This window comes from Chaetura pelagica, unplaced genomic scaffold (genome assembly GCF_000747805.2).
Source record: "Chaetura pelagica isolate M959 unplaced genomic scaffold, ChaPel_1.0 scaffold249, whole genome shotgun sequence".
Taxonomy (NCBI): Eukaryota; Metazoa; Chordata; class Aves; order Apodiformes; family Apodidae; genus Chaetura; species Chaetura pelagica.
This window is the reverse complement of record NW_009954538.1, coordinates 1,162,045-1,189,560: the sequence shown is the minus strand read 5'-3', so window position 1 is coordinate 1,189,560 and position 27,516 is coordinate 1,162,045. Positions and strand designations below refer to the sequence as shown.

The 27,516-nt window shown below is 41.1% G+C and overlaps 2 protein-coding genes across 3 annotated transcripts in view; one reads left to right on the top strand and one right to left on the bottom strand.

Moving 5' to 3' along the window:
- DRG1 (developmentally regulated GTP binding protein 1) overlaps nt 1–5,196 on the top strand; it is a 6,490-nt gene extending 1,294 nt beyond the window's left edge. Inside the window, exons 2-9 of the mRNA XM_010004816.1 lie at nt 171–294; nt 937–1,112; nt 1,502–1,571; nt 2,132–2,301; nt 3,040–3,170; nt 3,378–3,545; nt 4,495–4,617; nt 5,081–5,196. Coding sequence (XP_010003118.1) covers nt 171–294; nt 937–1,112; nt 1,502–1,571; nt 2,132–2,301; nt 3,040–3,170; nt 3,378–3,545; nt 4,495–4,617; nt 5,081–5,180 — 1,062 coding nt within the window. The 3' untranslated portion in view covers nt 5,181–5,196. The remainder of the gene's footprint in view (nt 1–170; nt 295–936; nt 1,113–1,501; nt 1,572–2,131; nt 2,302–3,039; nt 3,171–3,377; nt 3,546–4,494; nt 4,618–5,080) is intronic.
- A 2,171-nt stretch (nt 5,197–7,367) lies between these two features.
- EIF4ENIF1 (eukaryotic translation initiation factor 4E nuclear import factor 1) lies at nt 7,368–27,273 on the bottom strand. Of its 2 annotated transcripts, XM_010004814.1 has the most exons (18): nt 27,178–27,273; nt 24,448–24,521; nt 23,513–23,640; nt 22,509–22,804; nt 21,706–21,907; nt 19,848–20,023; nt 17,205–17,340; nt 16,694–16,873; nt 14,390–14,619; nt 12,929–12,997; nt 12,396–12,576; nt 11,860–11,939; nt 11,351–11,490; nt 11,097–11,181; nt 9,948–10,080; nt 8,470–8,808; nt 8,090–8,254; nt 7,368–7,609 (listed from the first exon to the last, which is right to left on the bottom strand). In XM_010004814.1, the coding sequence occupies exons 1-18, from the start codon at nt 27,271–27,273 to the stop codon at nt 7,368–7,370; spliced, it is 2,952 nt and encodes a 983-aa protein (XP_010003116.1). The 2 variants fall into 2 exon arrangements, with proteins under 2 accessions (XP_010003116.1, XP_010003117.1); XM_010004815.1 differs by lacking the exons at nt 21,706–21,907; nt 22,509–22,804 and having other exon boundaries at nt 14,426–14,619.
- Between the last annotated feature and the right edge of the window lie 243 nt (nt 27,274–27,516).

Here is a 27,516-nt window from a genome sequence, read left to right as displayed (position 1 = left end):
AGGGCCCTGCCGGCTCCGTGAGGGGTGCCAGGGCCCTGCCGGCTCCGTGAGGGGGTGCCAGGGCCCTGCCGGCGCCGTTGGGGTCGTGAGGCGCCGCGCGGGGGCCGGGGGGGTGTGCGGCCCTGCAGACCCTCTCCCGGTGCTGAATCCTCCGTTCCGTGCCGTTGCAGATGGCCCGGACGCAGAAGAACAAGGCCACGGCGCACCACCTGGGGCTGCTGAAGGCCCGCCTGGCCAAGCTGCGCCGGGAGCTCATCACCCCCAAGGGAGGCGGCGGGGGCGGCCCGGGAGAAGGTGCGTTCCTTGTTCTGCGGGAGGGCCGCTCCTCGCTGCCCAAGCGCGGGGTGTCTGGCGGAAATCGATCCAACAGGGGCGGCTCTTGTCTGCTTAAAGCGTGTCAGACTGTCCGATGGATAAATCGGAGCAACCTTCTCTCCGGGTTGTCCTTCCTGGTACGCGATCTTAGCCGTGGTTTGTGGCCCTGTCTGGGGCTCTGGAGTGGAGCCCTTGTTGAAGTGTAAATGAAAGGGCTTCTGCGTTTTGGGTAATACTGTCTTGTGTTTGCAGAAGTCTTGGGAGTTTTACATGAGCAAGCATCTTGCAGGACTGGCCTGTTTTTGTATGTAAAGGTGTGAATTGCTGCAGTGGTTAAAGGGAATGCTTCACTTAACTCAAGTAGAGCCTACTGGGAAGCCTTGCAGCCTACATTATTGACATGTACATGCCATGGAGTGTTACACAAAGTGGTACCAAGCAATATAAATTGTGAACTGTCTGATTCATTACTTACCCTTCATTACACTTACCCTCCTTGTAGGGCAGCTTTCCTGGCTTTCACTCAGGCAATATTAAAAATAATAGTGGGGTTGCTGTCCAGAACCTTAGAAGGCAGAAAATGTCTATCTTTAAATGAATATTTTTGCTTCTTATTTGTAGGTTTTGATGTTGCAAAGACAGGTGATGCCCGAATTGGGTTTGTGGGTTTTCCATCAGTGGGGAAATCTACTCTTCTAAGTAATCTGGCTGGTGTGTACTCTGAGGTGGCAGCATATGAATTCACTACATTAACCACTGTGCCTGGAGTCATTAGGTACAAAGGAGCAAAGATACAGGTGAGATCTTGTGTCTGTGAGGATGAGATGGCAGATGTGTAGATGTAGTGATGTTTTGGCTGAATGAGCAGGTTAGAAATGCAAGTGCTTGAGACTACATTGGAAATGTTTCTGTAAAAGATTCATTTTAACCCGCTTTTCACTTTGCTACAGGGAGATGTTCCTGTGGTATTTCTCATATTCTGTATGAAACAATCTGTTCCATTGTACCAGCAGGGCACCAGGGATAATACAATATGTAAGAACCAAAGGGGAAACAATTTTGCCGTGTTCTGTTGAGATTTGCCATGGAGTCAGCTGGTTTAGGGGAAAGGTGAAAGCAGGATGTATTTTTTCCAAGAAGAAAAATACTTTTCTCATGAGTGGCTTTCCTTCCTCTGAACAAATAGCTACTTGATCTCCCAGGAATTATTGAAGGAGCCAAGGATGGTAAAGGCAGAGGCCGGCAGGTCATTGCAGGTGAGTGTACTAATGCTGGAGGCAGCATCCTAGCACTGGGTCAGGTGTTGTAGCCTATGGGAAAGAAGGGTTGAGTCTCTGTTAATAGTGTCTTTAAAAAGCTGAATTGTACTCTGGAATTGAACTGCCCACTGTGAAGAAGCAGCCATTCTCACTTCAGTTGGTTTTCTTTTCTGGCTTTGTACGTTTGCTGAGTTTGTACTCTGTTTTGACACTGCAGTTAAAGTATATTACCAGTTTTGAAGGCAGATGTGAGCCTATATTAAACAAGGCTGCTGGCTTCTTGTCTTCCCCTAGCTAACTGTCAGCATTCTAGGTTCTGAATGGAGACAGGAAGATTTTCCCAGCCTTTGTGATTCTCACAAAATGTAAGGATCTGTCTATCAGTGATGCTTGGCCAGCACTAAAAGTTGTAAACTGGGATATTAAATTTTAAGTATGTATTGGCAGTCAGGGGTTTAATTTTGTCATCCATGCACTGAGCCATGTTTTGTGTTGTTTTGTCTCAGAATGTGTGAGTGCACTTTTTTGAGGGATAATTTTATTTTCCTGATTCTCAGTCGCTCGAACCTGTAACCTCATTCTAATTGTTCTGGATGTGCTGAAACCCCTTGGTCACAAGAAAATAATTGAGAATGAACTGGAGGGATTTGGAATTCGTCTGAACAGTAAGCCCCCCAATATTGGCTTTAAAAAAAAGGATAAAGGAGGAATTAACCTTACAGCCACAGTAAGTTGGAAGTCTTCTTTAACCAAAATTAGAAAAGAAAAAATGCTTGAAGAAAGGTATTTGCAGTTAATGGTGTGTCTGGGACCATTCCTTTGTTAGGAGTTCTTTAGAAGCTGAACTGCTGTACTGTGCTGTAGTCAGTAGCTTTCCTTGGAGGCCTTCCTTAGCTGTCCTAGGAGCCCAACATCCCCTGCCCCCAAATCAGAGGCTTGGTTCTTTCCAATGATAACAAGTTCTGAGGCCTAAAGGAGAGGTGCAAAAACTGCTTCTTGCTTGGTGGCTACAGCATTCTTCTGGAGAAGATTGCTCAGTGTTCCAGGCCTTTCAACCTGCACTACTCCTCATTTCCATTGAATCTTTAAAAGAAATAGCCAGAGATACAAAAATCAGAACTCTGCTTTGGAATCTAGGTACCTAACATGTAGTTGTCTCGGCACTGGACTAGCAGATATGCAGGTTTGTACTGCAGCAGGTCCCAGATTGGCAGGAAACATGACTCCTGAGATGTTTGATTGCAGCTGTCCATGGGGCATTCATATAAATAAAGCTGTTATAACTGAATTTTTTTTTCCCTCTCCTGAGGCAAACTATGGTAAAGTCATAGTCAAGTCCAATAGCTTACAATGCAGCTGTTATTTCTAGTAACCTATATGCAGCAATTGCTAAGTGACAGCATTATTAATTACACTTAATTTGACTGCAGACCCTTCCATTCCTTAACACTGTGTCTGCCTTCAGTGTCCTCAGAGTGAGCTGGATACTGAAACAGTGAAGAGCATCTTAGCAGAGTACAAAATTCACAATGCTGATGTCACACTGCGCAGCGATGCCACTGCTGATGACCTCATTGATGTTGTTGAAGGGAACAGGTACTGCTGGGACCCTGGGTTTGGCACACTTGCAATTTATATTCCAAAGAAAAGAGGAGTGTCTGAGGTTGGCTTCCCACGGAAGCTAAGCTAGCAATGTGCTATCAACAAGTGCTGTTGAGCACCTATATTAAAAAATAAAGCTTTTCTGAAGGTAGCAGGGGACTGCTGCTAGGCTGCTGTCATGGCATTTCCTTCTCTTTGCAGGGTTTACATCCCGTGCATTTACGTCCTAAATAAAATTGACCAGATTTCCATTGAGGAACTAGACATTATTTACAAAGTCCCCCACTGTGTACCAATATCTGCTCATCATCGCTGGAACTTTGATGACCTGCTGGAGAAAATTTGGGACTACTTGAAGCTAGTACGAATGTGAGTCCAAATTGCTGCCTACTGTGGTGTTAAGTGTGAGGCTGAGACCAAAGAATATCTCAGGAATGGATGAATAATGATTATTTTACAATGGTTTTCTACTGGCTTAGACCTCTGGCTTTCAAATTACGTCATCTTTGTCACTGAATATGTTTAACCTGTAAATCTGAGATTGTGCTCCTCTTGTCTGTTCTGTGATGGACAGTTACCCAACAGCCACAAGTGCTGTTTTGAACTTCTTGTAGGGGAGTTAAACAAGGACCTTGTGAAACCAAGTCCGAGGCACGTCTTAAAAAAATTCCTGAAAACATAGAATTCTGGTCAAACTTAGTGCATAATTGTGGATTTGAGAGACAGTCCTCTAGAAAGAACTGAATTTAGCTCTTCATCTGGCATTTCAGATATGTTAACTATAAATTATCCCAGGCTGACCTCATACTTCAAATACATTTATTTGGGTGAATTGATGAATTAATCTATTAACACTCATAATGCAGTAATTTTAGTCTTTTAAACTTGTATCTGTCTTCTTGTGACAATATAAAACACATAATAAAATAGGATTTACTATGTGTAGGTATTTGGACTATAGACTTTGTCAGGTTTTCTCCTAGTTTACATTGAGTTTTTCCACACAAAAAAACAAATCACAAGTTAGAACCATAACACTGTAGATGTTCTTTTCAATCAAGTATTCCTGTTTCACTTTTTAAGCTCACTAGGGATAAAACTTTGCAATTACAAAGGAGAATGTCCTGCAGCCATTGATCACCCAGATGCATTTTCAGCTTAAGAGCACCAAACAATTTAGAGAGGATCTGTTGTTACTACTGCAGTAGTGGAACTCAGCACAAGTGCCTAGGGTGACAGTGGGAATTACCTATAAAATGCCATGATGATGGGCTGAAAGAGGTTTTGGTATTGACTGACTGTCCTATCTGCCTTACAGCTACACCAAACCTAAAGGGCAGCTCCCAGACTACACCTCTCCTGTGGTACTACCCTACTGCAAGACCACTGTGGAGGATTTTTGCATGAAGATTCACAAAAATCTCATTAAAGACTTTAAATAGTAAGTAATGTGGTAAAATAATAACTTTTAGAAAATAATCTGCCTCCTGGTATATTCATTGCCTTGTAAACTAGAAGGGAAAACAGGGTTTGATTTTTCATGTTGAATGAAATTGATCTGCCTATGATAACTAAAGCTGATACTTAATCACTATTTTGGTGCTCTTAGAACTCTTCCCTGGATAATTTTTTTTTCTGTGAGGAATTATTTATATTTGAAAGTAGGGCTAGATGATGCAGCATTACAGGCTGTTGTCCTGCACACACAAGATGACTTCATACTTTGTTTTGATCTGCTTATACTCTGGTTCACAGACCACTCACCCAGGTACTTGCAGGAGAATAAAAATAGCTCTTAAGCATTGCTTTCTGTATTAGCTTTGTGACAGAAATAGCTTGTTGTTATGCTGTTTATATATTATACTTCTAAGCCTTTTAAATACTATTATTTGTTCTCCTTTCAGTGCACTGGTCTGGGGTTCATCTGTTAAACACAACCCTCAAAAAGTTGGTAAAGACCACACTCTTGAAGATGAGGATGTTATTCAGATTGTGAAGAAATAAAGTTGTTCCAACATGGCTTGCCCCTGTGCCTGAAATGTCATCTAAACACAAGATCTTTGCAGTGGTTGCTGCTCTGCCTGAAGCCTCAATTAAATTCTTAAACACTTTTCCTAATGTTTCTTGTAAGCATAGGAGCAGGTTGCTGTGTGCGTGTGAACTGAGCTACTGCAGCTGTGTGGGGTTATCAGCCTTGACTGGAAGGGGCAGGGCAAAAGCTCAGATCAGTGAAACTCATGCACCCTCTTTACAGGTGGTTAGTTTTAGGAGTTCTGATACACTGCAGTCTCATTCCTTACACTGCACAATGGCTGTCCAGACACTGAAATGCAGCAATTCCATTGTGTCTTTTCATTTATGCCAGTTACCTTCAAACCAGGCTGTTTCTCTCTCCCCCACAGATAAACTGAATTTGAAATTTTCTGCAGATTCAGTTCAAACCACAGCTTTAGCTTACACAGACACAGTGCTAAGAATTAATCAATGTACTGATGTTATCATTTAGTTCAAGAGCAGCTGATACAGAGAGCTGGTAGAATCAACTTTATTTACAGAATGTTACTGGGAAAGTGTCAAGTTAAAAAAGTATGAAAACAATCTTACAAGGACAAGCTGGTGATTGCATGTTTTAACAGAGATTGTTTTAGGAACAACCACTAGAAGTATGGGTGACCCCCAACAGATTCCACATGGGAGATTTCAGCTTGCTATTTCTGTACAACATTGTCTCTGCTGGACTGAAACAAACCCACCACAGCATGCTGGCAATTGTTATAATACAGTCAAGTGATTCTTTTTTTCTGCTGCTGGTTTTGCAGTCAGTGAGACCTAAGAAAGAGCAAGTCCGTGAGAATTCTGGTTTTGCTTTCACCTTTTTTAAAAGAGCACAATGGCCTAAGCTAGATAGAGGACATGACAGCAGTACTAGACTCAACACAAGTGAGAAGGTGAAGTGAGGAACCATGCAGCAGAGGGATGGAAGAGAACATGTAACTGTTCAGGAAAGTGAAACAGGCTTAAAAGGAACATAGTATTTTAAAACCAAATATACACAGTAAGATCACAAAACTATCCCATCCTCCCCCTTTCAAGCCACAGAACAAGACTCCAAAGGCAAGTTTCACAGTAATTGCATCAGTAGATGCACACTAGACTGAAGACAGTTCTTGGGACTCCCTTCTCTAAACAGAGCTGAAGACAGTGTAGAACATACCACAACTCTGACTGAGGAGCTGAAGGGTGAGGATTCGGAGGCTCCATTTTGATGACCTTTAGTAACTGGTTTGAAAGATTAAAACAAGGGAAATACTGCAGCTGAACAAGGACCAGCACCAGCCCTTCTGAAAAAACTATGACCAAGCAGTACCTACAGTCTTCTTCACTTATGGCAGACTGAAGATCTGGGTTTATCATTCCTGTACCAGGTCCCATCCTCAAGGCTGTTCAAAGACTAAACAATCTCATTTGATGGCCAAAGTCATACACACAAGGAATCAGACCTTTGTTATACAGACAGCAAGATGTGGGCTTTTTACTTTTACACTTTAGCTACACTGAGTGCACAGTACGTGACAAGAATGTGAGAGGGAGACCTAGAGGAGATGAGCAGCAAGAAAAGGCAAAGCAACTTTATCCTGTTCACTCACACTTAAGATATGCAACTTTAATCTTAAGGAAAGTCCCACACGTACAATGGAGAAAGATCCAAACCAGAGGCACAACTAAAGCTCAACTGTTATCAGCTACTCTTATGTACAGCTGTATAGATTCAAAAAGGCTATTCTATGTGTATATATACAAAAGATTGTTTATACACAAGTCTGTACACAAGGGTCTATACATTTAGTTTTCTGCAGGAGGATTCCATAGCTGCTACCTCTACACTAGAGAATATCAGCACTTCATTCACATATCTTACAAAAACAAAAAATAGACACTTCCAGGATTAAACTGGCTTTGTCTTGCATCTAAATTTCTTCAGGCTTCACTATTCAAGCCATAATGGATCCTTTAGTCTTGATGCAGACATGAGACCAGGACAGGTGCCATGTGCTTTTAGTCTCTCAAAAAGAAATTCTGCACAGAGTGCTAAAAATAAAAGCCCCAAAAAACAAACAGAGGTGAAGTCCTGACTATGGACATTTTTATCCAGTCTAAAGAATCACAAGTGTCCCACCCAGTGGTCACTGTTCACTGACGATATTCCAGTTCATCTACACTGATGACTTTGGATGGCATGGAAGGGAGAGGCTGCTGCAAAACATCTGAACCAAACCACTTTGCAAGGCCAATGGGAGACCCACTTCTCTGGCTGGGGCGATGGTCAAGCTGTGAGTGCCCATGAGATAATCCAGTCCGAGACAGCACATTCTGAGGGGTTGTTTGTGCACCAGCTGGTGATCCCTGTGCTCCAGTGCCTGTGAAATGTAAAGCTGTTAGAGGTGGAGTAAAATGTTCACCTGACACTGAGATTTGCCCTAGAGCAATCACCTGATAAAGCATGTGAGCTGGATGTGGCTTCACTCATTCTGTCAGCCCCAGAAATCCAGAGGCCACATGTCTGGTCTCATTACGACTCCCATAAACTGCCTGACTCTGCCAGATCTGAACACAGTATTAATGGAAGTTTTAACTGGAAGACCACATCAAATAGCATTTTATTTAAGTGGGTGGCCTCTCTCACCCAGCAAGGAAGGAAAGACTACACATGCTGCAAAAGGCAAATCTGTCAATAGCAACACATCTTGAAACTGAATGCTCCACTTGGCCTTTCTTCTGGCATAAGAGTCTGCAGTGGCCAAAACTCTGATACACACACAACACTGATGACAAACTGAAACAGGCCAACAAGTACAGGACCTGCAGCAGGCTAGTCAGAGTTCTAAACCTCACACTCCTGTGTCTTAGCCTACCTGATCTCTGCAGCTGCTGCTGCATCATGGCAAGCTGCAAAGGTGTCCCAGAGCGTGGGTTCAAGATGTGATGGCTGGCTGTTGGTAGTGGGTAAAAAGGTTGGCCAAGGATGGGAGCAGATATTCCCTGCAAGTGAGACAGGTCCACCCCAGGAGGAAGCATACCTGTTGAACAAGAGTGAGGAAAATTCTTACCTAATAAGCATAAGGAACTTAAAGCAAAACAATATTATATAGATGGGTTGGAATCTACTGCCTAATTTTAAAGGCAAGTTTTGATGTAATAATTGTTACCAGCACCAAGTAGCAGTTTGTGCTGTTCCTAATGCAAAGTCAGTCTTAACAGAGAACACACATTAAGGGGAAAAAGTATGGATTACCTGCTTGCAGTAGAGGGAGGTGCTGCGGATGAACCCCCTGCGCCAGCATTCTCTGGACCAATCCTGGATGCAGTTGATGAGCAGGTCGTACAATTGGTACATGGGGAACAAGGGGTACTTGATGAACAGGACGAAGAAAAGGGCCTCCTGGTATTGGGGAGGCCATTGTAGGAGTCTTTCTACCAGCTGATTTAGGCCTGTAGTCTTGCTCTTTGGTGCAACGATTTGCTTGGGCAAGAGGTGTGGAACATGCAGAGCGCTGCAGTGCAGGTAGTTTGGTACCTAAGGTGGGCAAAGTTTCTTGATCTGCATTCTCCACAGAACTAGACAGTAGGTTATCTGTAGCTAGAATTGAATACAACTATTATAGTCCACAGCTAGAGATTGCACCTAATTAAAATTAAAGCTAGTGACTGGATTTGATAGCCAGATTCAAGGACTAGCTGAACTTTAATAATATGTATATTTAATAGGAAACATCTGTCTTTCCTGGAGGCTTTTGGCCAGATTATTTGGAAATGGGAAGAAGCATTATGTTCCACAAAAATCCCTTGACAGCAAGCTTACATTAGGTCAGAATCAGCAGTAACTCCACCTTTAAAGCTTGTTTTTCCTCCTTCTTAAAAATTATTAACAAGCAATGTGGATGAGTTAGTCCCAAACAAGATAGGAGGTACTAGTGATCCTGCTTAGACGAGATTATAATTTGGAGCTGTGCCAGAAGTCTAGCCTGAAGTGGTTTCTGTTTAGATGTGTCTGGGGGTTACCAGTAGACTTCTATGCTTGACATCTGCTTAACAAGATTTGGAACACCAAATAACCTGCAGACACTACTTCCACAGACCATCTAGATCAGTTAGACAATGCCCAAAATCTTAGAATTATCTGTTACCAGTTGAGGTAGCAGGAATAGTTGGAATGCTAAAAGGAAAAAAGTCAAGCATGTAACAGGGACTGCAAAGCTACTTTGGTAGGTACCAGTACTGAAGTACAATGTCATGACAATCAGGCATGTTAGTACTACTGGGTTAGGCAAGTTTCTTTTAATAGCCACTTATATCAGTTAGGGTGACAAAATGCTTCCTTGATGTACTACATTGAAGAGCTTAATTGGTCTCAGCTTGGATTGTTCAGTTAAAGATGTCTCAAGAGATCTGTAAGTTGCTTGTATTCAATTACTGCTACAGAGAGATATGGAGGCATTATTTTTCATGTGCTTGTTGAGACCAGTTGCAAAGAAACTTCTGGTCCAGGCCTCTTAAGCTGACAGATAAGAAAATTTACAGTGCTGGAAGGCTGCACCTGGAAGTGATCCTTCCATAGCTCTAACCCTCTTATTATAGGTGCCATTCCTATACCCTCCTCCTGATTTCCATGAATCAGTAATGTCTAAAGTTAGCCCGGGCATATTATGTGCTGAAGCTCTTTGATTTTATTCCAAATCCCCTTGGTGTGGTACTTTAAAGCCATTACAATACCTTCATTTGGCCTCTGATTTTCATCTTTGCCATCACCAACTTTCATTTTCCCAGAAACTGGCTCCTCTTTGCTTTTCTCCTTGCTCTCATACATCTTGCGAATCACCGAGGTAGGTGTAAAGGAAGGAGACAGCTGCAGAGAGCACAGCAAGAACCAACACCTTACTCAGTGCTGATTATTTGGGCAACACTATCTTAGTTGTGGGTGGACACCAATTCTAGCACATCCTTTCCATTTAAAGCTCTTTTCAATCAGCCACTGTATGCTCATCATTTTACTTCACCTCATTTCATAGATTTATTCTATAGTTTAAGCACTTCTCTTAAGCTTTTGCAGAAGTACAATGCCTGTATTGAAGCCAGCACATGTTCTCAAAGTTCAGTGTACCTAAACAGGCTTGGAACTAAACATATGAGCTGTAGTTGAAACTGCAGCTGTTTTCTCTTTGCTATTGGTTCAGAACAGCAGCTCAACAGGAGTTCCTGCAGAGGTGCCTTAGATGTATTAACTCAGGGATCTGCAGGAAACTGTTGCCTCATTCATTTTCCCCCATCCAAGGTTACACAGCATCTGTGGCAGCCACTCATTTCATTTACAAAATAAAAGTACTTTAGCAGCTGAACATCTGATAGTCCTGAGCCACAAACAAGTATCTGACCAATTAATTGGAAAATTCAGATCAAAGCAACATTCTACACAGTCCTGAAGGTAGCGAGGCAAGAGCTTGGCTTTCAGATTTTATTTTCAAAGCGACCCTGAAGCTCCCAGTAATGGTTTAACAGACACTTAGGTCAGTCGCTTCATACCTAAAGACCAGTGTTCTCTGAAGTGGCTAAAAGCTTTCAGCTCTTGTCTTCTAAAAACTTAAAAACACCAAAACAAGGGCCTGAGTTTTCAGACTTATCTTCCCTTGGATTCAGAAGGCCAGGTAAAGCCAATATTAACTGTGCTTTTTTAATTTTAGATAAGTGTGTCAGAAAAGTCTGTTTTCCAGACATTCAGTTAAGTATGAACTCATCCTTGTATCATGTGGTCACCAATATAACAAACATTACCTCCTTTTCTCCCATTGATAACAATTGCTACAATCTAGTGGGTGTAGATACTTTCAGAGCTTTTCCTACAATCATGACACACTAGGTACTGACCATGCTAGTAATGGATGCTGTAGGGGCTGGAGATGATGCATTCCCTCTGTGTCCTGGTGCAGGTGACTTGGTCATTCGCTGCTGCCTGTTAATGGAAGAGAAAGTCAGAAGCAGCTCTGCTCCAGGCACAGAATGAAAGGCAGGAGCACCAAGAACTAACACAAGCTTGACTCGCTAGCACTAATATCCAGAAGGAAAACACACTAGAAACCTGTTGATAGTGTACCTCTGAAATGCTGCAGCCAGATACTCACCTGTTTCTGTAGCCATCTCTGGTTTTGTCCATCTGTGGTTTACCAAAGCCATGCTGGTAGAAGTTTGCTGCCTGTATGGCCAAGTCATGTGGTAATGCCAGTCCCTCTAATGCAGCCTGCTGTATTTCCAGAGGATTCATCTAAAGCAGAGTTGCACAAAAACACACATTAAAAGACAAAAAAAGTATCAGCTTTGATTTGAGATCCTGAAGGTTTACTGCTCTAGCCACTAATGCCTTCACCAAGTGTCTGTCCACCAATAGCCCTGTTTTATTGACAGACAATAGAAGTTTCAAGGCATCTTATACTTGAGGTACCCTAAGACTGATCCAATTGCAATGAGGTTTTGAGACTACTAAATTAGACTTTGCATCCTCACACTTAGAGCAAACTTGAAGCATAAACATCTGAATGTTAACAGCTAAATATGTGCTTCCAAAAGTTAGTTCTAGACCACACAACACAAAAAAGTGATGAATACACACTAAGCAAAAAGCATTTCATCTAACCTGTGCAGCAACTGGACTCATGGGCTTCCTTACACCTGGAAATGGATCACCAAGCAATTGCTGAGAACCTTGTCCAAACCCTAAAGAATATTCAACAGTTGCATTTAAAAGAACTAACAATTTATTTCAATACATACATGCCCAAGTTAAACAATTCTACATGAATTAAGCTCATCCTTTAAGTCTACACAGAGCTATGACCCTTCCTTTGCACCAGGATGAAGAGCTACAGGGAAGCCACCAGTGATGTTTTGCAATACAAATGGCCAAGTAATCCCTAAAAATTGGCTTCTTATACAGTAGCTGAGCACATTTCTGCATGCCAGAATTTACTGTGAGGTCTACTTGATCCCTCACAGACATTACATTTTTGGAGACTAATTTAACATTCAAAACAAATAAATAAAAAGGCCAACTTGCACTCAGAGGCAGACACTGACCTAGTTGCCCACCAAACGCTGGGAAGTTGTTCTTGTTCTGTAAAGCATTCTTCAAAACAAAAGTAGAAAAGAAAACTGTTTTGCAACCAGTCTCACCAATGGGTGAAGATATCCTGTGGCGCAGGTAATCTGCAGAGGCAGCTCGAGTTGGAAACACAGGTGTGATGGGGGGAGAAGGTGCCCTCTGTGTCAGTAAAGAGGCTGTGGGTTCCAAGCCACCTATCAGGCCACTTAAGACATTTGATGAAGGTCTAGTAATGGGTGGACCAAGAAGTTCCTAAGAATAAGTAATGGAAGAATATACAGAATATGAACTATTTATATGAACAAGCTCATTGTATTAAACTACATGCTACACTATTTATAGCAAGTTAGAGAGACAAGATGGACTTGTGCAACTAGATACACCAATTCTGGATTGCCCTCAGAATTAGGCACTTAGCCAGACTCTTCACTTTCAAGTTGCAATCATGGGAAATGACAAAAAATTTCTAAGGAATCTGAACTAGTGGCTGGTTCTTTTCTCTATAGGGAATAATGTCTGATAATTGCCTTAAATGTCTTATTTTCAAGTATTTGTTTTCCTGTTGGGGCTGCCCTTCTACCTGCTTTCCCCCAGTAACAAGTACCTGCAGAATATTCTTTGATAGAGGTTGACCTGGCATCTCTGGAGGTGACATTAAGTGGCTCTCAAGGCTCTAAGAAAATGAAAACATTATAAATTAGATGCAGATACAACAAGCATCAGACTCTGTAAGACACAAGCCACATTTGTCTCAGTGACAGAAATAATTTCACCTCTTCTGTTAGAATCAGTTTATGCATCAAATACATTTCCAAAGTCAGGGACTGAGCTGGCTCATAAATAATCCCTAAGAAAATGCCTCGTGCTGGATTGCATACAGGTAGTTTAGTGTGCCTTGTTCAAGTCTGAGTAAAATATATTAATTTATATCACTGTATAAACTGAAGATGAAACATTTGGCATAAAAATTACACATTAACAAAAGGAATGGCCAGAAATTAACACAGTCTGAAATTAACACAGTCTGAAAACAGTCTAAATTTCTCACAGGCCAAATTTATACTCACTATCTTTTAGTTAAGTGGGATGAAACTAAAAGTCCTTGGACAGGAAAAACAAATGCTTTAGACTCAGTTGTTAGAAGTATTTTATGGTGCCAGAAGCACTCACTGATAGCTTCAGGGTCAAACATCCTGTTTAGGCAGCTAGTGGCTGGATGAAATTTCATACAACAATCTCTCCCAGTCTAAAGCTTAGTATCATCTGTTGTTTAATATTAATCTTTCTGCTAACAAGTACTCAGTTTAGTTTTATCTTGGTGCAAGTAACTTTAAAATCCAAGTTCAAGATATTAGAGTGTGCACTGACATACCTTTATCAAAAGAAAAGTCACTGAAGTAAGACATCTGAGCCCCAGGCAAGCGTTAATTGTACCTACTACAAGCACTTTAACAGAGATTCCTTTTAATAGCAGCACTGAAGCAACCATTAAACACTAGCAAGTTTTCCATAAAGAGTGGACTGATTCAGTCTGTTTTGTACAGATTATTTGTTTTTATTAAATAAGGTTCAGACAAGGATGAGTTTGAGTGTAAGAGAATGTTAAGGCACCATTAAAAAAGTCCTCTAAAGTAGGAGATTCAGCCTTTTCATCATACAGGATCTTTCTGGGGGGCAAGTCTTCATAGTCTGCAAGTACAGATATTACTCAATTGGACTAAAGGTTCACATATCTACTTTCAAAGTAGCAATTATGAAACCTCTCAGACAGTATTAGAGTTCTGGGGCTTTCAGAAGCTTAACATGAAATTGAGCCCATGAACTCTGAACTGAAAAAGCCCCACTTTTAATTACTTTGGCTGGGGAAAAAAAATTACTTAAGCACCTCCTTTATTTCTCCTTCCAAGCAACAATATTTAAAACGTAAACCTATATTTAATGCTGCTGTATCCAGTCAAGGCTCACATTATCAGAAGGGTTGTCTAAGGGGTTTCTAGCTCCTATCCCATGTCTTAGACACAGATGCATTTAGAGTTCAGAAAAAAAACAGGTGTCTGCTACTTACATTGACTTTGGGCTGTGAAGGTAGAGTCCCACTTGCCTTCATACTGCTGACTAGTTTGTTAAATGCAGTCATATCTCCATCCTTCTTGATCTGTCTGGAGCCAGCAACATTTAATGCTTCCTCCATTTGCTCAGCCATAAATGGAGTAGCAATTTTTCCCTCCTGATCCACTTTCAGACCTTTTAGCCCAGCTTCAACTTCTTCTACTGAAAGTACAACTCCTGAATGTGCTGAGAAATACAGGAGAAATACTGGTAAACCATGGTTCTCTGTTTACAAGTGAGCTAACAATTCCTTTGCAGGTGTTGAATGCAAGTTGTTTGGAAACAAGAAGCAGCCAAAACCTTACCCTCTGATATTCATACTAGCTGTCAAACCTTGTCTGACCTCTGATTAGACTGATATTCTAATACCCAAATTAGTACTGCCATGCATAACTACAGGCATGAAAGACTCCACAAGAACCTGTTTAGGTTTCAACTGGTAAGTTCTCCCTAGTGTTCATTTATCCCACAAGACCTTTCATTACTATATTTTACAACTTCACCTGCTTTCAACAGGGAATATTCAGCTGAACAGAGTTTATTCTCTTTCAATTAGAAAAGTTCCGTTTATCTAAAACTCCAGGAGACTAGGTGGCCTTACAGCCTCAGTGTATGCCACATCAAATTGTCTGAAGCTATCCTAAGTAGAGAGAATACATACCTGGAAAAATTTAGATACTTTAGAGACTCAGTTACACATTCAGCTTGGTGGGTGTAAAGTCTTAAGTAGATTTTTTTTGCTCAGAAATTAAAGCCACTATAGAAAGATTTTGTTGGCATAACCAGAATGAGGTACAAGGGTTATTAAGCAGTACGTTTTTCTTGTATGTGCATATTTATATATCTACCAGCACCTGACATCAAGGCTAGACATGCTTTATGGACCAGCTAACACACATCACAAGGTATGACACCTTAAGAGAAAAAGGAAGAAGAGACAGGAGCATGCCATGGGTTGCTGTAGCAGATGTTGGCCTAAAGAAAGAAGATTTACTGGAAATTTGGGCAAGAAGGTGGAGGAAAGAAACAATGATGCAGACATGCAGTATGGAACATGAAGAAAAGCATGATGTTGGTGGAGAGGAATTGACCAGAAAACTCCACAACACTTGAAGAACTCGACAGCATTTTATGGGAATACAGAACCCACATCAGGTACTTTCAAGTGAATGGAAGCTTCCCCATGATTTTTGTTCCTTCATCCTTAATTTGTGAGGATCAAAGTTTTAAAAGCTTTTAGTAGGAAAATCAGACTAAGCAGAACACATAAAAGACTTGTAGCTCCATTTAAGTAAAATTAAGAAAAAGTTCTCTACACATTAGCCAGCACTCCCTGCTCCCAGGCTGGATGCTCAAGAATACTTGCAGTGCTTGGATGCTTTCCTGCCTACCTACTTCACACAAACCACGGAGTAGCATTACTTTTTGTTCACTCCAGTTTACATGGCAATACATGCTGCTTGCCAAAAAGAAATCAATTTGGAATTAGAACTTGAGATTTCAAAGAACACATGCATTTTGTACCCTCCATGCATGCTATGGGCCAGACATGCAAATTCCTAACTCAGAGGTGCCAGTGAATATTAAGTTTAAAGTCAGCCCTGAACCCCGTTTGCTGATGCCAGCAAAAGTGAATTCTAAGACTAAGTTCCCTGGAATGCTGTGATTCTAGCCAAGTGAGCCTAACAAAGACAGAGCTGTTCCTATGTTGTACCTCTATGTTAATTATTTAATTAATGTACTAACAATGAGCAAAGACCACTTTGCTTCAAGTGCTAGCACCAGTCTTGAGAAGTTTATAGAAGGCACTTCAATAAATTGACATACTCAAGCCACTGTTTATCTTTTCAGATTCTGATTCCTAATGGATCAATGTGATCCATTATAGATGATGCAACAATTACTGACACTAAGTTTTTGGTAAAGCCAAATGCCACAGTTTCAGAGCTGACATTACCAGTCTCCAGTATGAAAAACTTATGTAAATGCCATAGACAGAGCTGGAAACTCAGATCAAGACTTGTATCATCTTATGATTTTTACTGGCCAGTAAAGCAGTCTGACAGAGCCCTGATGTCATCCTGTGATTAGGATGAAAAGAATCAGTGATGATATTGACACAACTGAGATCTGTTGAATATTGGGGTTGTGTAATTAAACCTTCCTACTCTGGACTTGGCAGATGAGGTTTCCAGAATACCAAGCCTCTTGCCTTGAGATACTGCATCACAAGAACTCAACAATATCTGGAGGCACTTACTGCTCTCTCTAAGCTTTTCCTTGTTGGCTGAAAGACTTGAGAGAAGAGGTTTTAAGTCCACTTTGGCTTTCTGTAGCATTTCTAGGATGTCCACTTTGTTTTCAGAGTGGTCTTCCAATGGAATGGGAGCAAAGTAGTTTCCAGAGTTCTGGCCAGGGGAGAGAATGGCTTGCTCTAGACCTGAAACAGCAAAACCAGGAGCACTGCGGCATCAGTTCACCAACCCACTGTCTCAAGATGAACATACACGGGTAACCAACTTCAATATGTCACTGAAAAGTTATGCCTCACACCCCTTGCCCAAGATCAGCTGGAAAGTCATCAGGAGCATGATGAGAACATTCATAAAAAAGAACTTACAGCTGCTTACTCTGAGAGCTTCCAAAAGAGTGTCAAGTGCTTAAACTGCAGGAGAACTCACTGTCCTAAAGCTTTATCTGCCATGTTCTTATTGAAGGAGTGCAAAAAATACAGAAGGAGGTTCTGACCCTGTATTGTCCTCTTGTCTTACCTGCAAGCCTCTCCAGTTCCTCATGTGGTGTAGATCTCAAGCTGCTCGACCGACTTCCAGAACGACTAGGATTAGAAAACCACCGGCTGAACCTGCTGGCAGACACTGAACCTTCCCCCAGCACATCCTCTATCATCTAGATTATGGGGAAGAAAATAGATCATCTTAACAGAAGCAATATCAGCAAGGTCTTTGAAAAGCTTTATAGTGCAATCAAGATTCTTCTGCTACAGATAAGATGCTGCTCCCAGAGTTTAGAAGCTCTGAACTTCTTTTTTTCTTTCCAATATATCAGCCTCTGCATTGTCAGTTAGCATAGGCCATCACACATTTATACCAATTACTTTTTCAAAGTAAAACTGTAACTGAAACAGCATAATCAGAGCATCCAAAGAGCTTTAATTGTGCTATTTAAAAGTGGATGTGAAAAAAAAATTGAGATGCATTTGCCATAATAAGTAAAATAAATTATAACAACTAGTAGTTCTGACAGCCAGGTGGCTTGAGGCTGGTCCCTGTCACTGCACAGGAGTACTCTGACCCACTGTATCTTCTGCAATCATGAATCTATTAAGCTCCAGCAGTGGCCAAGAACCATGCTTAGAAAAAGGGCAAGAACTACTCCCTGATTTGTGAGCATCCCACAAGGGCTGGGGGAGAAGGCCAGCAGCTAAAGGCTACTTGCTTGCACGTCCCATGCTGAGCCATTCTGGGACTAAGAGGGCTGCATCCTCCCAGTCCAAGGCTGTGTCCTCAGCAAAGCACTGGCAACTAGCACCTTCTCCCTCCATGCAGAGCTGAGGTCAGCAAGCAGTACCAGAGTTAGCCTGTCAGAAGTCACTACAATGAATAATGACTACTTCCTTCTTTGCTAATCATTCCAGTATTTCAAAAACAGGACATTATAAAATTTAACTCAAAGTAAAGCTCTTGCTGTCCTGCACACCAGTACCCAGTTAAAAGCCTGCTGAGCAGGCACAGATGCAGTTCCACTGTGCAGCACATTCACTGTCAGACAGAAGGAAGAACAGCTTTTGTCCTGCCAGAGCAACTGTTTTTTTTGAAAAAAGGAGCACTCAACACTACTTACAACAGCAAAACCAAGAGAGGTTAAAACATTTAAAACTAAATGGATCAATACTAACATGTCAGAAAAACTAAGATGGTTATGTCAGGAAATGTACAAATCTCCTCTAACAGTTGCCACAGACATATCACCAACACAGAAAAAGAACATTAAAAAATGCTCACTTGTGACAAATTATAACATCTGCCCACTAAAGTTTCATCAGCACTATTTTGTGACTTGTGAATTCTGTACTTTTGCAGGGAGTCACCATCTTCCTTGAAAAATCCAACTGCCAAGTCTAAAAACACATTTAGATCTTCTGCAGGGAGAGAAAACCCTCCACTGTTTGTCAAATTATTGCCACTGGATAATAAGCCCTTTTAATGCAAGCAGGTTTTCCACATTAAAGACTAGGACAGGATTCTGGGTTTTTTGAACTCTGCATCAGATCTGGTTTTTTGCTGCCAGAATGTTTTAGGGGTTTTTTTTATTTATTTCCTTCTACAACATTAACTCCAATTCTATCTACTAATCAGTTATACTATCTAGAATAGTCAAGAATAGCTTTTCTTCCTAGCAATGGAGAGGTCAGAAGAGAAACATCAGCAGTTTATGAAACAGACCCATGCTTAGTCAGCACTTGCTGAACCTGCTTACCCCTTCTTGTGTTGAAGGAGAAAAGGCATGCTAAGATACAGACCAGTCACAGGTTTTAGACTAAAAACAGTGAACCCTGACCATCTACCATCTATTACTCCAGAGATCAGAGGTTCAAGAACTGCACACTAACACCATAAGTATCAGAATCCTCACCAACGTGTGGCTGGAGGTAAAAATCCACTATTGGAAGAAACTTGTGGGCCAAGTGTCCTCTTCCTGCAGTCTTGTTACTAGCTCCTAGGTATCAGTAGCATCCCACACCTGACTTGGGCTACACAGTATTTACTGGTCATATTAATAACATTCTTCAAACATACTTCTGACTGGATTTATGGGCTATGTTTGTCTTTACAACCCAGCAGTAATAGTACTAAATAATGAATTAACCACTATACAGAGGTTTACATAAAAAGATTCAAACTCTCAGGCAAGCATCCTTTCAGCCACATAACTGGTATTGATATCAATGCAACTACATATTCAGCAGGTGTCTCCAGGCTCATTGCCTTCTAGGAAGCTTGCACAAATAACCATTTGCAGCATTTACTAGACTTAGCTGCCAAGTGCTCTTTTCAGCTATACTAAATTTGTACAGTGAATCTTCTCTAAGCATATCTGCAATACTTCCAAAGAAGGTCCATCTCAAGATGCTGATTTTTGAGTAATGATGAAAAGGAAGAAAAACTTATCAGTTAGTTTGTCTCATACACTTTCCTTGGAGATAAAACCAGTCCCAGGGGTAACATTTTAGAAGTAACATTCCACCACTCCAAGGCTAAATCTCTGCAAATTCATCTTACACTTACACACTGCATAAAACAAGTTTTGCAAAGCAAGAAGTTTTAGTCTTCACTGAACGCAGCAGCAGCAAAAATGCTTCTCATTAATAGAGTCAGTCTTAAAAAAAACCTCACCGAAGCCAGGCCAGGAACACTTTTATCCAAGTTAAAGAATTCATTGAAATCAAACTCTCCTGGAGCTGGTTCTTGTAACACGGCTTCCCTAGGAACTTCTTGATCTGCTGGAGTTTCATTGGCAAGAGCAGTCTGCACTTCATCCTCTTCTGCCACTCCACCATTGCATTCTATCCCTTAAAAAGAAAATAAATTGCTGAGTCACTGAACTTGACCATTTCCTGCAGGAACAGTGCCTAACAGTCAGTGTATTTGCAGAGGAATTAAAAGCACAGGACCAAGGTAATCTAGCCACCTACATGACACTTCGGCAGTTACACTGTGTGGGCTGCAGTCTGCCACAGCAGAAACCAGGACCCCTACCACTCCAGCACACAATCTTAACTACAGACTGGAAGCTATCTACTTCTAGAAAATCAGAACCACCACTAACATGTCAGCAACTGCATCCTGATCAACTCAGGAGATGCACAGATCAGATGTTGTGTCACACCAGGCAGATTGCTGTTAGTGAATTAACAGCTGCTGTTGTTTTTCCATCTAGAATCCTTTGGCAGCTCCTGCCTTTTTCCTAGATGCCTCGGAGAGCAGACTGCCTGAGAGCTGGTACTTAACATGAGATTCCATAACATTATCAAGATATGACAAATACAGCTCCTACTTCTCCAGCATGAGCAAACCATGTGTCATATTGAAGACTTAGCCAGCTTGTACAGGTGATGCAAAAAAGCTGTGACATGACTATGGGCCTTCTATATGTGAAACTCTACTACATTTCAGATAAGTGAATATACAACTAAACCCAAACTCTTTGGGTTTATTTGTGGAATTTCTGGCATTAAGAAGCAATCTTCTCTCTTGTCTCAGAGAAGTTTATACCACAGTCTACCATTACTATTACCACTCCAAAAGCTAAGTCAGACAACTGCAAATTCAGCTTAAAACTATATTACTGGCAGCTGTATGTCTAAATCAGTGTTCCTAATACCAGCATTACTACAAGAAAAAAAAATACTTCCAGTATCTTGGAGTATTAGCGTAAACCAATCCTTTAGCAACCAGCAGGATAGAGAAACAGACAAGACTCTTAATAGTTTGCAAATTCCAAGTACCATTCAGCATTCATACAAGTGGGATTTGATTGGATTTTTTGTTTGTTTGGGTTTTTTTGTTTTTCTTTTGGTGTTTTTTTTTTTTTGACCCAAACTCTTTGGGTTTATTTGTGGAATTTCTGGCATTAAGAAGCAATCTTCTCTCTTGTCTCAGAGAAGTTTATACCACAGTCTACCATTACTATTACCACTCCAAAAGCTAAGTCAGACAACTGCAAATTCAGCTTAAAACTATATTACTGGCAGCTGTATGTCTAAATCAGTGTTCCTAATACCAGCATTACTACAAGAAAAAAAAATACTTCCAGTATCTTGGAGTATTAGCGTAAACCAATCCTTTAGCAACCAGCAGGATAGAGAAACAGACAAGACTCTTAATAGTTTGCAAATTCCAAGTACCATTCAGCATTCATACAAGTGGGATTTGATTGGATTTTTTGTTTGTTTGGGTTTTTTTGTTTTTCTTTTGGTGTTTTTTTTTTGTTGTTTTTTTTTTTTTACAGTCTCAGTCCTGCCAGCCTTTTGGACAAATAGCATTTTATCACCTAAAGGTGCCTGCAGTTTGAAAGACCAGCCATAGGTTTTGCATCTCATGCTTCAAGATGATCAAAAGCCATGCAAGTTTAAGACTAAAGATTGACAAACTGCATCATCCTTTACACTTGTGTGGATCTAGAACAAGCACCTCTACACCCAGCAACATGCCACAGCAGCAGACAAGCTAAGTGTGCCAAACCTGCCCTTACCTTCCTTCAGCGAGGCCGTACGCCGCCTCGTGCGCTTTCTCCCTTTGTGATCTTCCTCCAAAATTTTATCATCAAAGCCTGTGAGCTCGATGGTTTCAGACTGACTTGTAGGACCAGCAGAGAACCACTCCGGTTCCTCTTCGGTGTAAGAGTCATTCCTTCTTCGCTCCCCAAAGACACGTTTGCTGTCACCAAATTCCCTCTGAAGCGGGATATTAAAAACATTAACCATTAAATGCTGTTTCCTAAGATTCCTCCCTGACCTCCAGAGGACACTACAGCCTTTACACGCTTGTTATGGGTTTTTGGGCTTGGGTTGTTTGTTTTTTTTTTTCCAGTTTAAATGCACACCCAGCATGCTCAGTAGGCTTTTACATTTAAAAAATGTCATATTTGAGTTTCTGCTTTATTACACTTAAGGCTACTGGTCTGCAAATGCCTGTATCATCTCAGTTCTGTATCCTGAGAGGCAGGCTACTGGTTCCTCCTATAAAACACCAGAAAGCATGGAAAGCTGCCATCTGCTGAGGTCAAAGACAATGCTTGCTGACAACTGCTAGGTCAAGAACTACGAATGAACCACTAGATTTTTTTTTAATACCTTGCTATTAAGCCTACCATAGGAAAGGCTGCAAGATACACAATATTAGCTCCCCATTGAGCTGGGACAGGTGCTTCTAAGAAAAAAAACATACATCCATGGAACACTTAATTGCTCTGTGCAGTCAGCCTGCCCCTGTTGTTTTTAGTGCAAAGTGTCCAAAACCCAGTTGAAAAAACAATCAGGAAAAGGAGGCACCAACCCTGAAGCGCTTATCCTTGTAGTCCCTCTCGCGATCCCGGTCTCTGGCATCTCTGGAATCACGTATGTCTTTTTCTCCCCCTCGGTGGTCTTTGTCAAAGTTACGAGAAGAGATGATCCTTCCACTGCCAATCCTGCGGCCACCGATCACGCGGACACCGTCGTTCTCCTTCTCCAAGGGGCTGCCAGAACGTCGTGAGCTCACGGCTGCGGTGACGTGGCAGCCGCCCCCAAAGCTGCGCCTCTGGGGACTTAAGACTACATCCAAGTCATCCTCCTTCACTCGCTCTCTTGGATCTACAAGTCAAAGATGACACAAAAAGCACGAAATTTAATGTATTGGTAAATCCAAGCTAGTTATGTGCATAATAGCCTTCTCTTCCATAGCCTTGTGAAGGGAAACACTTAGGAATTACTTCTGCAAAGCTAATCTAACTGAGACCAGAGGAAAAAATAAATAAATTCAGTTCAGTATTGAGGAATTATTGCTGTCTCATAGGAAGTATCTGCTTTCCTACTACAGAATTAAGAACTCAGTCTTGAATTTCAGGCAAATTGTCTCCTGCATATCACAGAATGGTTTGGGTTGGAAGAGACCATAAAGACCCTCTAGATCCAGTCCCCTTTTGCTCAGAGCCCCATTCAATCTGCCCTTGAATACTTCCAGGAATGGGGCAAACAATTTCCCTAGGCAACCTATTCCAGTGCCTTACCACTCTCACACTTAAATAAAATCTTCCTAATATGCATGATTACATACCTATTCACTATTACACAGCAAGAAAAATAACCTATAACAACTGACTGCTACTTAAGTCTGTTCTTAGGTAAGTTACCAGAATACCAGGACCTAGAAAAACACTTGGAGCAACCAAGATTTCCTTGATACTTATTTCATGCAGCCAAACAAGACTTTGTTTTGTCTCATTTGCATTATCCCAAAGGAAATGTTTTGTCAACAACTTATGCTCAGTTTTGAGTCTTCTTCTGTGAGAACTCACTTACCTACTAGCCTACGCATAAGAGAAGTCCGATCTGAATCCAAATCTTTTTTAAAGCTTTCCACTGGTGAAGTTCTTCCTGAACTCGGATATAAAGATGCATGCCACTTTTCTGGATCCCAGACACCATCGCTATGAAAATAAAATTGTAGCATGGCTCATTATTTGTAGCCTAATAAATAATTCATAGTACTGCTGCTGAAAACCTAGAACTCACTGACTAGCAACCTAAACAAACAAAACATCTTTCATACCCAGTTTCTAAATATTTTGCCGTATTATACTATTACTTTGTGGTATTGTGGATACTTTCTGTAACAGTAGGGAAGTATAAGCCAGCATCAGATTATGAAAATGATCTGTTCAACATATGGACATGTTGAACTACCAGTTATTGCTCAGTTTTGCCTGGTACACTGAAAAGTAGCTGAAGTAAATAAAATGCCACTGTTCATTCAGAAAATTTTACCTCAATCTCCTATTTACTTGTACAATGAATAAATCTGAATGATAAAGATACTGCTGCTTAGCAAGCTTATAAACAAAAGCCTAGAACACTCTCATCTTCATTTTTAAATGAGATAAACTGTCAACACTGGAGAGTAATCCACCAAGCAAGTCAGCATGTTGCAACATGACCTAGTCAATCTGTACCATACAGTCATCTATAGTTTTGGTTTTTCCTACAAGCCTGTAAGAATTGTGTTTTGTCAAGTTATTTTCTGCTGGATCTCATATTATAATGTTTGATCAAAGCACAAAATTCCTAGCTAGAGCACTAAGCCTTCCCTAGTAAATTAGTCCTGAAAACACTGTCATACACTAAACTCCAGAGCATTTCTACCTTGTATTAACATAAGTGCACTTCTTAGGAATCTTATGTAATTTAAACTTTCATTTTGAAAGAACTGTATTTAGTTTGTGTAGTCAAGAAAATACCTGTCATATTTTTCAGAAAGACAAGAAGGTCTTTGCTTAGAGTAAGGACGCTCTTTAATATCCAGCAGTTCCTCCTAAAAAAAGCAATAAGTTAGTGCCAATTCTCACCCAGACAAGATGCAACTCATCCAAAATATATATTCCAGACTACCCATTCGATTTAGTGTTGCAATTTGGCAACCCCAAGTTTCCCAATATATTGTATAATTTCCTATGAAATACTGCAGTGAAAAGTTGACATTAGGCAGCAAGCTTATTTTTCAGTTTATCTGCCAGTGGCCACTGAGCAAACACTTATTTGAAGCACTAAGTCAGGGTCAGTTCTTGTGAACACTTGAAAGGCTGTTCCCATCATACATGTTTACCTATTGACTTCCATGGACAGTTCAACTTATAAGCAAGTCAGGCATCATTGATATTGGAGCTAGTAAGTTCTGAAGATGGAGTAAAAATTGTTATGTCCAAGGCTACACAAGACCCAGCAGGTAAAAAAGCACTACCACAACACTACTTACTGAGGCAGATCTGGAAATTCCAGACAAGCTTGCCATTTCTGACCACCACTAGTTCCAAGATACCTAAATGTATGCTGTACAATCATCCACTCCACCAACACCAAATCAATGTTGAACGACTACTTCAATTTTACCATTTTCTAACAGTTTTCAAATACAGCCCTTGGTTTACTATTACACACCCCTAAGGTGTTGGTCATTTCAGGCAGACTAGTAATCAATCTGCAGTTAAAATTGCCTATTTTGCTGGCCACGAGAGGGAGTTCACAGACCCTCAATCAGATCCCACTGCAATTTTTCCACCAAAGAGAGGAAAACCTGAATTGTTTCTTGGTTTTCACTCCTTAGCTGTGCACCCTTGGAGCAACAGCTTCCAAAGAACTAGAATAGACACAGCTTGGACTATATAACACTGATAATACAGCAGATTAACACTGGCACTTCCAGTGTGTGTTTTTGGGGTGGGTTTTTTGTTGTTGCTCCATTCACACACTAGTACTTTTTAAGTGTGTGTGGGAAATGTGGGGGAAAGCTCTTATTAAAACAGTTTTATTCAAACAATTTAGAAGGTTCAAAGTATGAGCCAACTGTTGTAGTAAACTAATATAAACTGTTAAAGTAAATCAGACCCCTCTCCAAGTCAGCAGCACATCCTGCAACAGTGTTCCTCCCATCCCTAATTAGTTGGAAATTGGATCATGTGAAGATGGCTTATGATGTTGGTTACATGAGCACCTTAAACCAGCTATATTTAAGACACAACTTGTAAAAAACCCAACATATGATGCAAGATATTTTAACACATATTGATTTCTGGTGTTTCTTGACTTTAGACTCCATAGAAAGAAACAGGAAAAAATGAAAGACTAAATGTCTTCTGGCACTATTGCTGCAGCTTTATCCTGATCAGAAACTACAGAATTAACAAAACTGAAGCCAGAAATGCATGTTTCAGTGTACAGATACCACCAGCACCAAAAACAAAAAAAAGAGTAGAATTTGAAGCTGCAATCAGTTGCTGCTCCTGAGAGGAGTCAGGCAAGACTCAAGTCACTGTAGATAACACTTTTTCAACAGCAGAAGTTTAAAGATAACTCCTCTCCTTCACTTTAGAGTCAATTGAATAACAAGGTCTGAACACAGAGCACTTTGCATCTTAGAACATTAAGTGCACATCTTTGCTAAGAAGTTAGTGAGAATTAGAAAGGCACATTACTCCCATGTAAGTTTTGCCAGTTCTGAAGTACTTGGTTTACTGTTGATGTCCAGTTAAAATAAGCCAGCCCAACTATCTCAACAGAACAAAGCCACAGCCACATTTTTTTTTCTATAAAAAACAACCTAGCAGGAAGGTAACAGCTCAGAATTCCTCAAGTCAGATAACACAGTCAGCAACAGTACACTGTCTCACCCTGCTCCACACTCCAAGCAAACTTACCAGATTTCCACAAAGCAATGACCACCTGTTCCCACAGCTTTCAGCAATGGGAAAATCAGCTACCATTAAAGACTTCTGAATGTTTTAGCAGCAGTATCAAAACCCCAAACAGGATTTGAACCTTAAATCCCACAATAGATCAAACTCATTCTGTACTAAAATATTTGCAAGTTATTTAGCCCTTCTTCTTCCACTCTTTCATATATTTAAAACTCAAAACTAAACAAAAGCACCTGGGTTAAAATGTTGACACTAAGCACAGGCTGAAATCATAGGTGCTTAGACTTCCAGCAGCCAAATATGAGCAATTCTAAGCTTACAAAAGGCATCTTAGTCAACACATTAAAGCTCCTGATAAGATCTAGTGTGCTATATATTCCAAAGAAGGGGCATCTCCTACCAAAAACCATTCTGGTCAAGTTTTTGGAGGAACAGTGCTGAAAGAAGAAACACAACTATCAAGTGCAAGCACTTGTGAAAGCTGGTAGAACAACATACTTCAGCCTCTACCATAATCTCTCTCCAACACATGCTGTGAGGTGCTTGGATATTAAAATAAGGCAGTGGGAAGCAAAAGTATATCAAGGACACGATTGCACAGGCACAGAAGGTTTAACAAGTTGCTCATTTTACAGCATCTTGCAAATCTTGATCCAGGCAAAGGCTTTCCAGCCTTCACCTCACTGCCTTCCTCTCACAGAAGCCTCCAGCCCCCGCTCTGCTTCTGTGATCAACAACTCCAGGCACAACTTTCCAAGGAAAAGGGAGCAAGCTAACCTTTGTGTAACGATGCGGGTACTTGGTTGGAACTCTGTTCAGCTCCAGGAAAGCATCACCATTTTCAGTTTCTGTCACACCTCCTCTTTTATCCATGGTTGCTTCAAAGCCTTTGACCACGGACCTAATTAAAACGAAACCCAGCCGTCAGATTTTCAGACGCACATCTCCAGCGGGTGTTTCCCTCGCGGACCGGGACTGCCCAGCGCTCAGACACGAGATGAGCAGCGCACTCCCCTGCGGTGCCTTCTCTTCCCCTCGCACTCCCCCCGCTGCGGCCCCGCAGCTCCGCCCGGGCTATCAACCCAAAGCCCGGCTCCCCGGCAGCTTCGCCGCGAC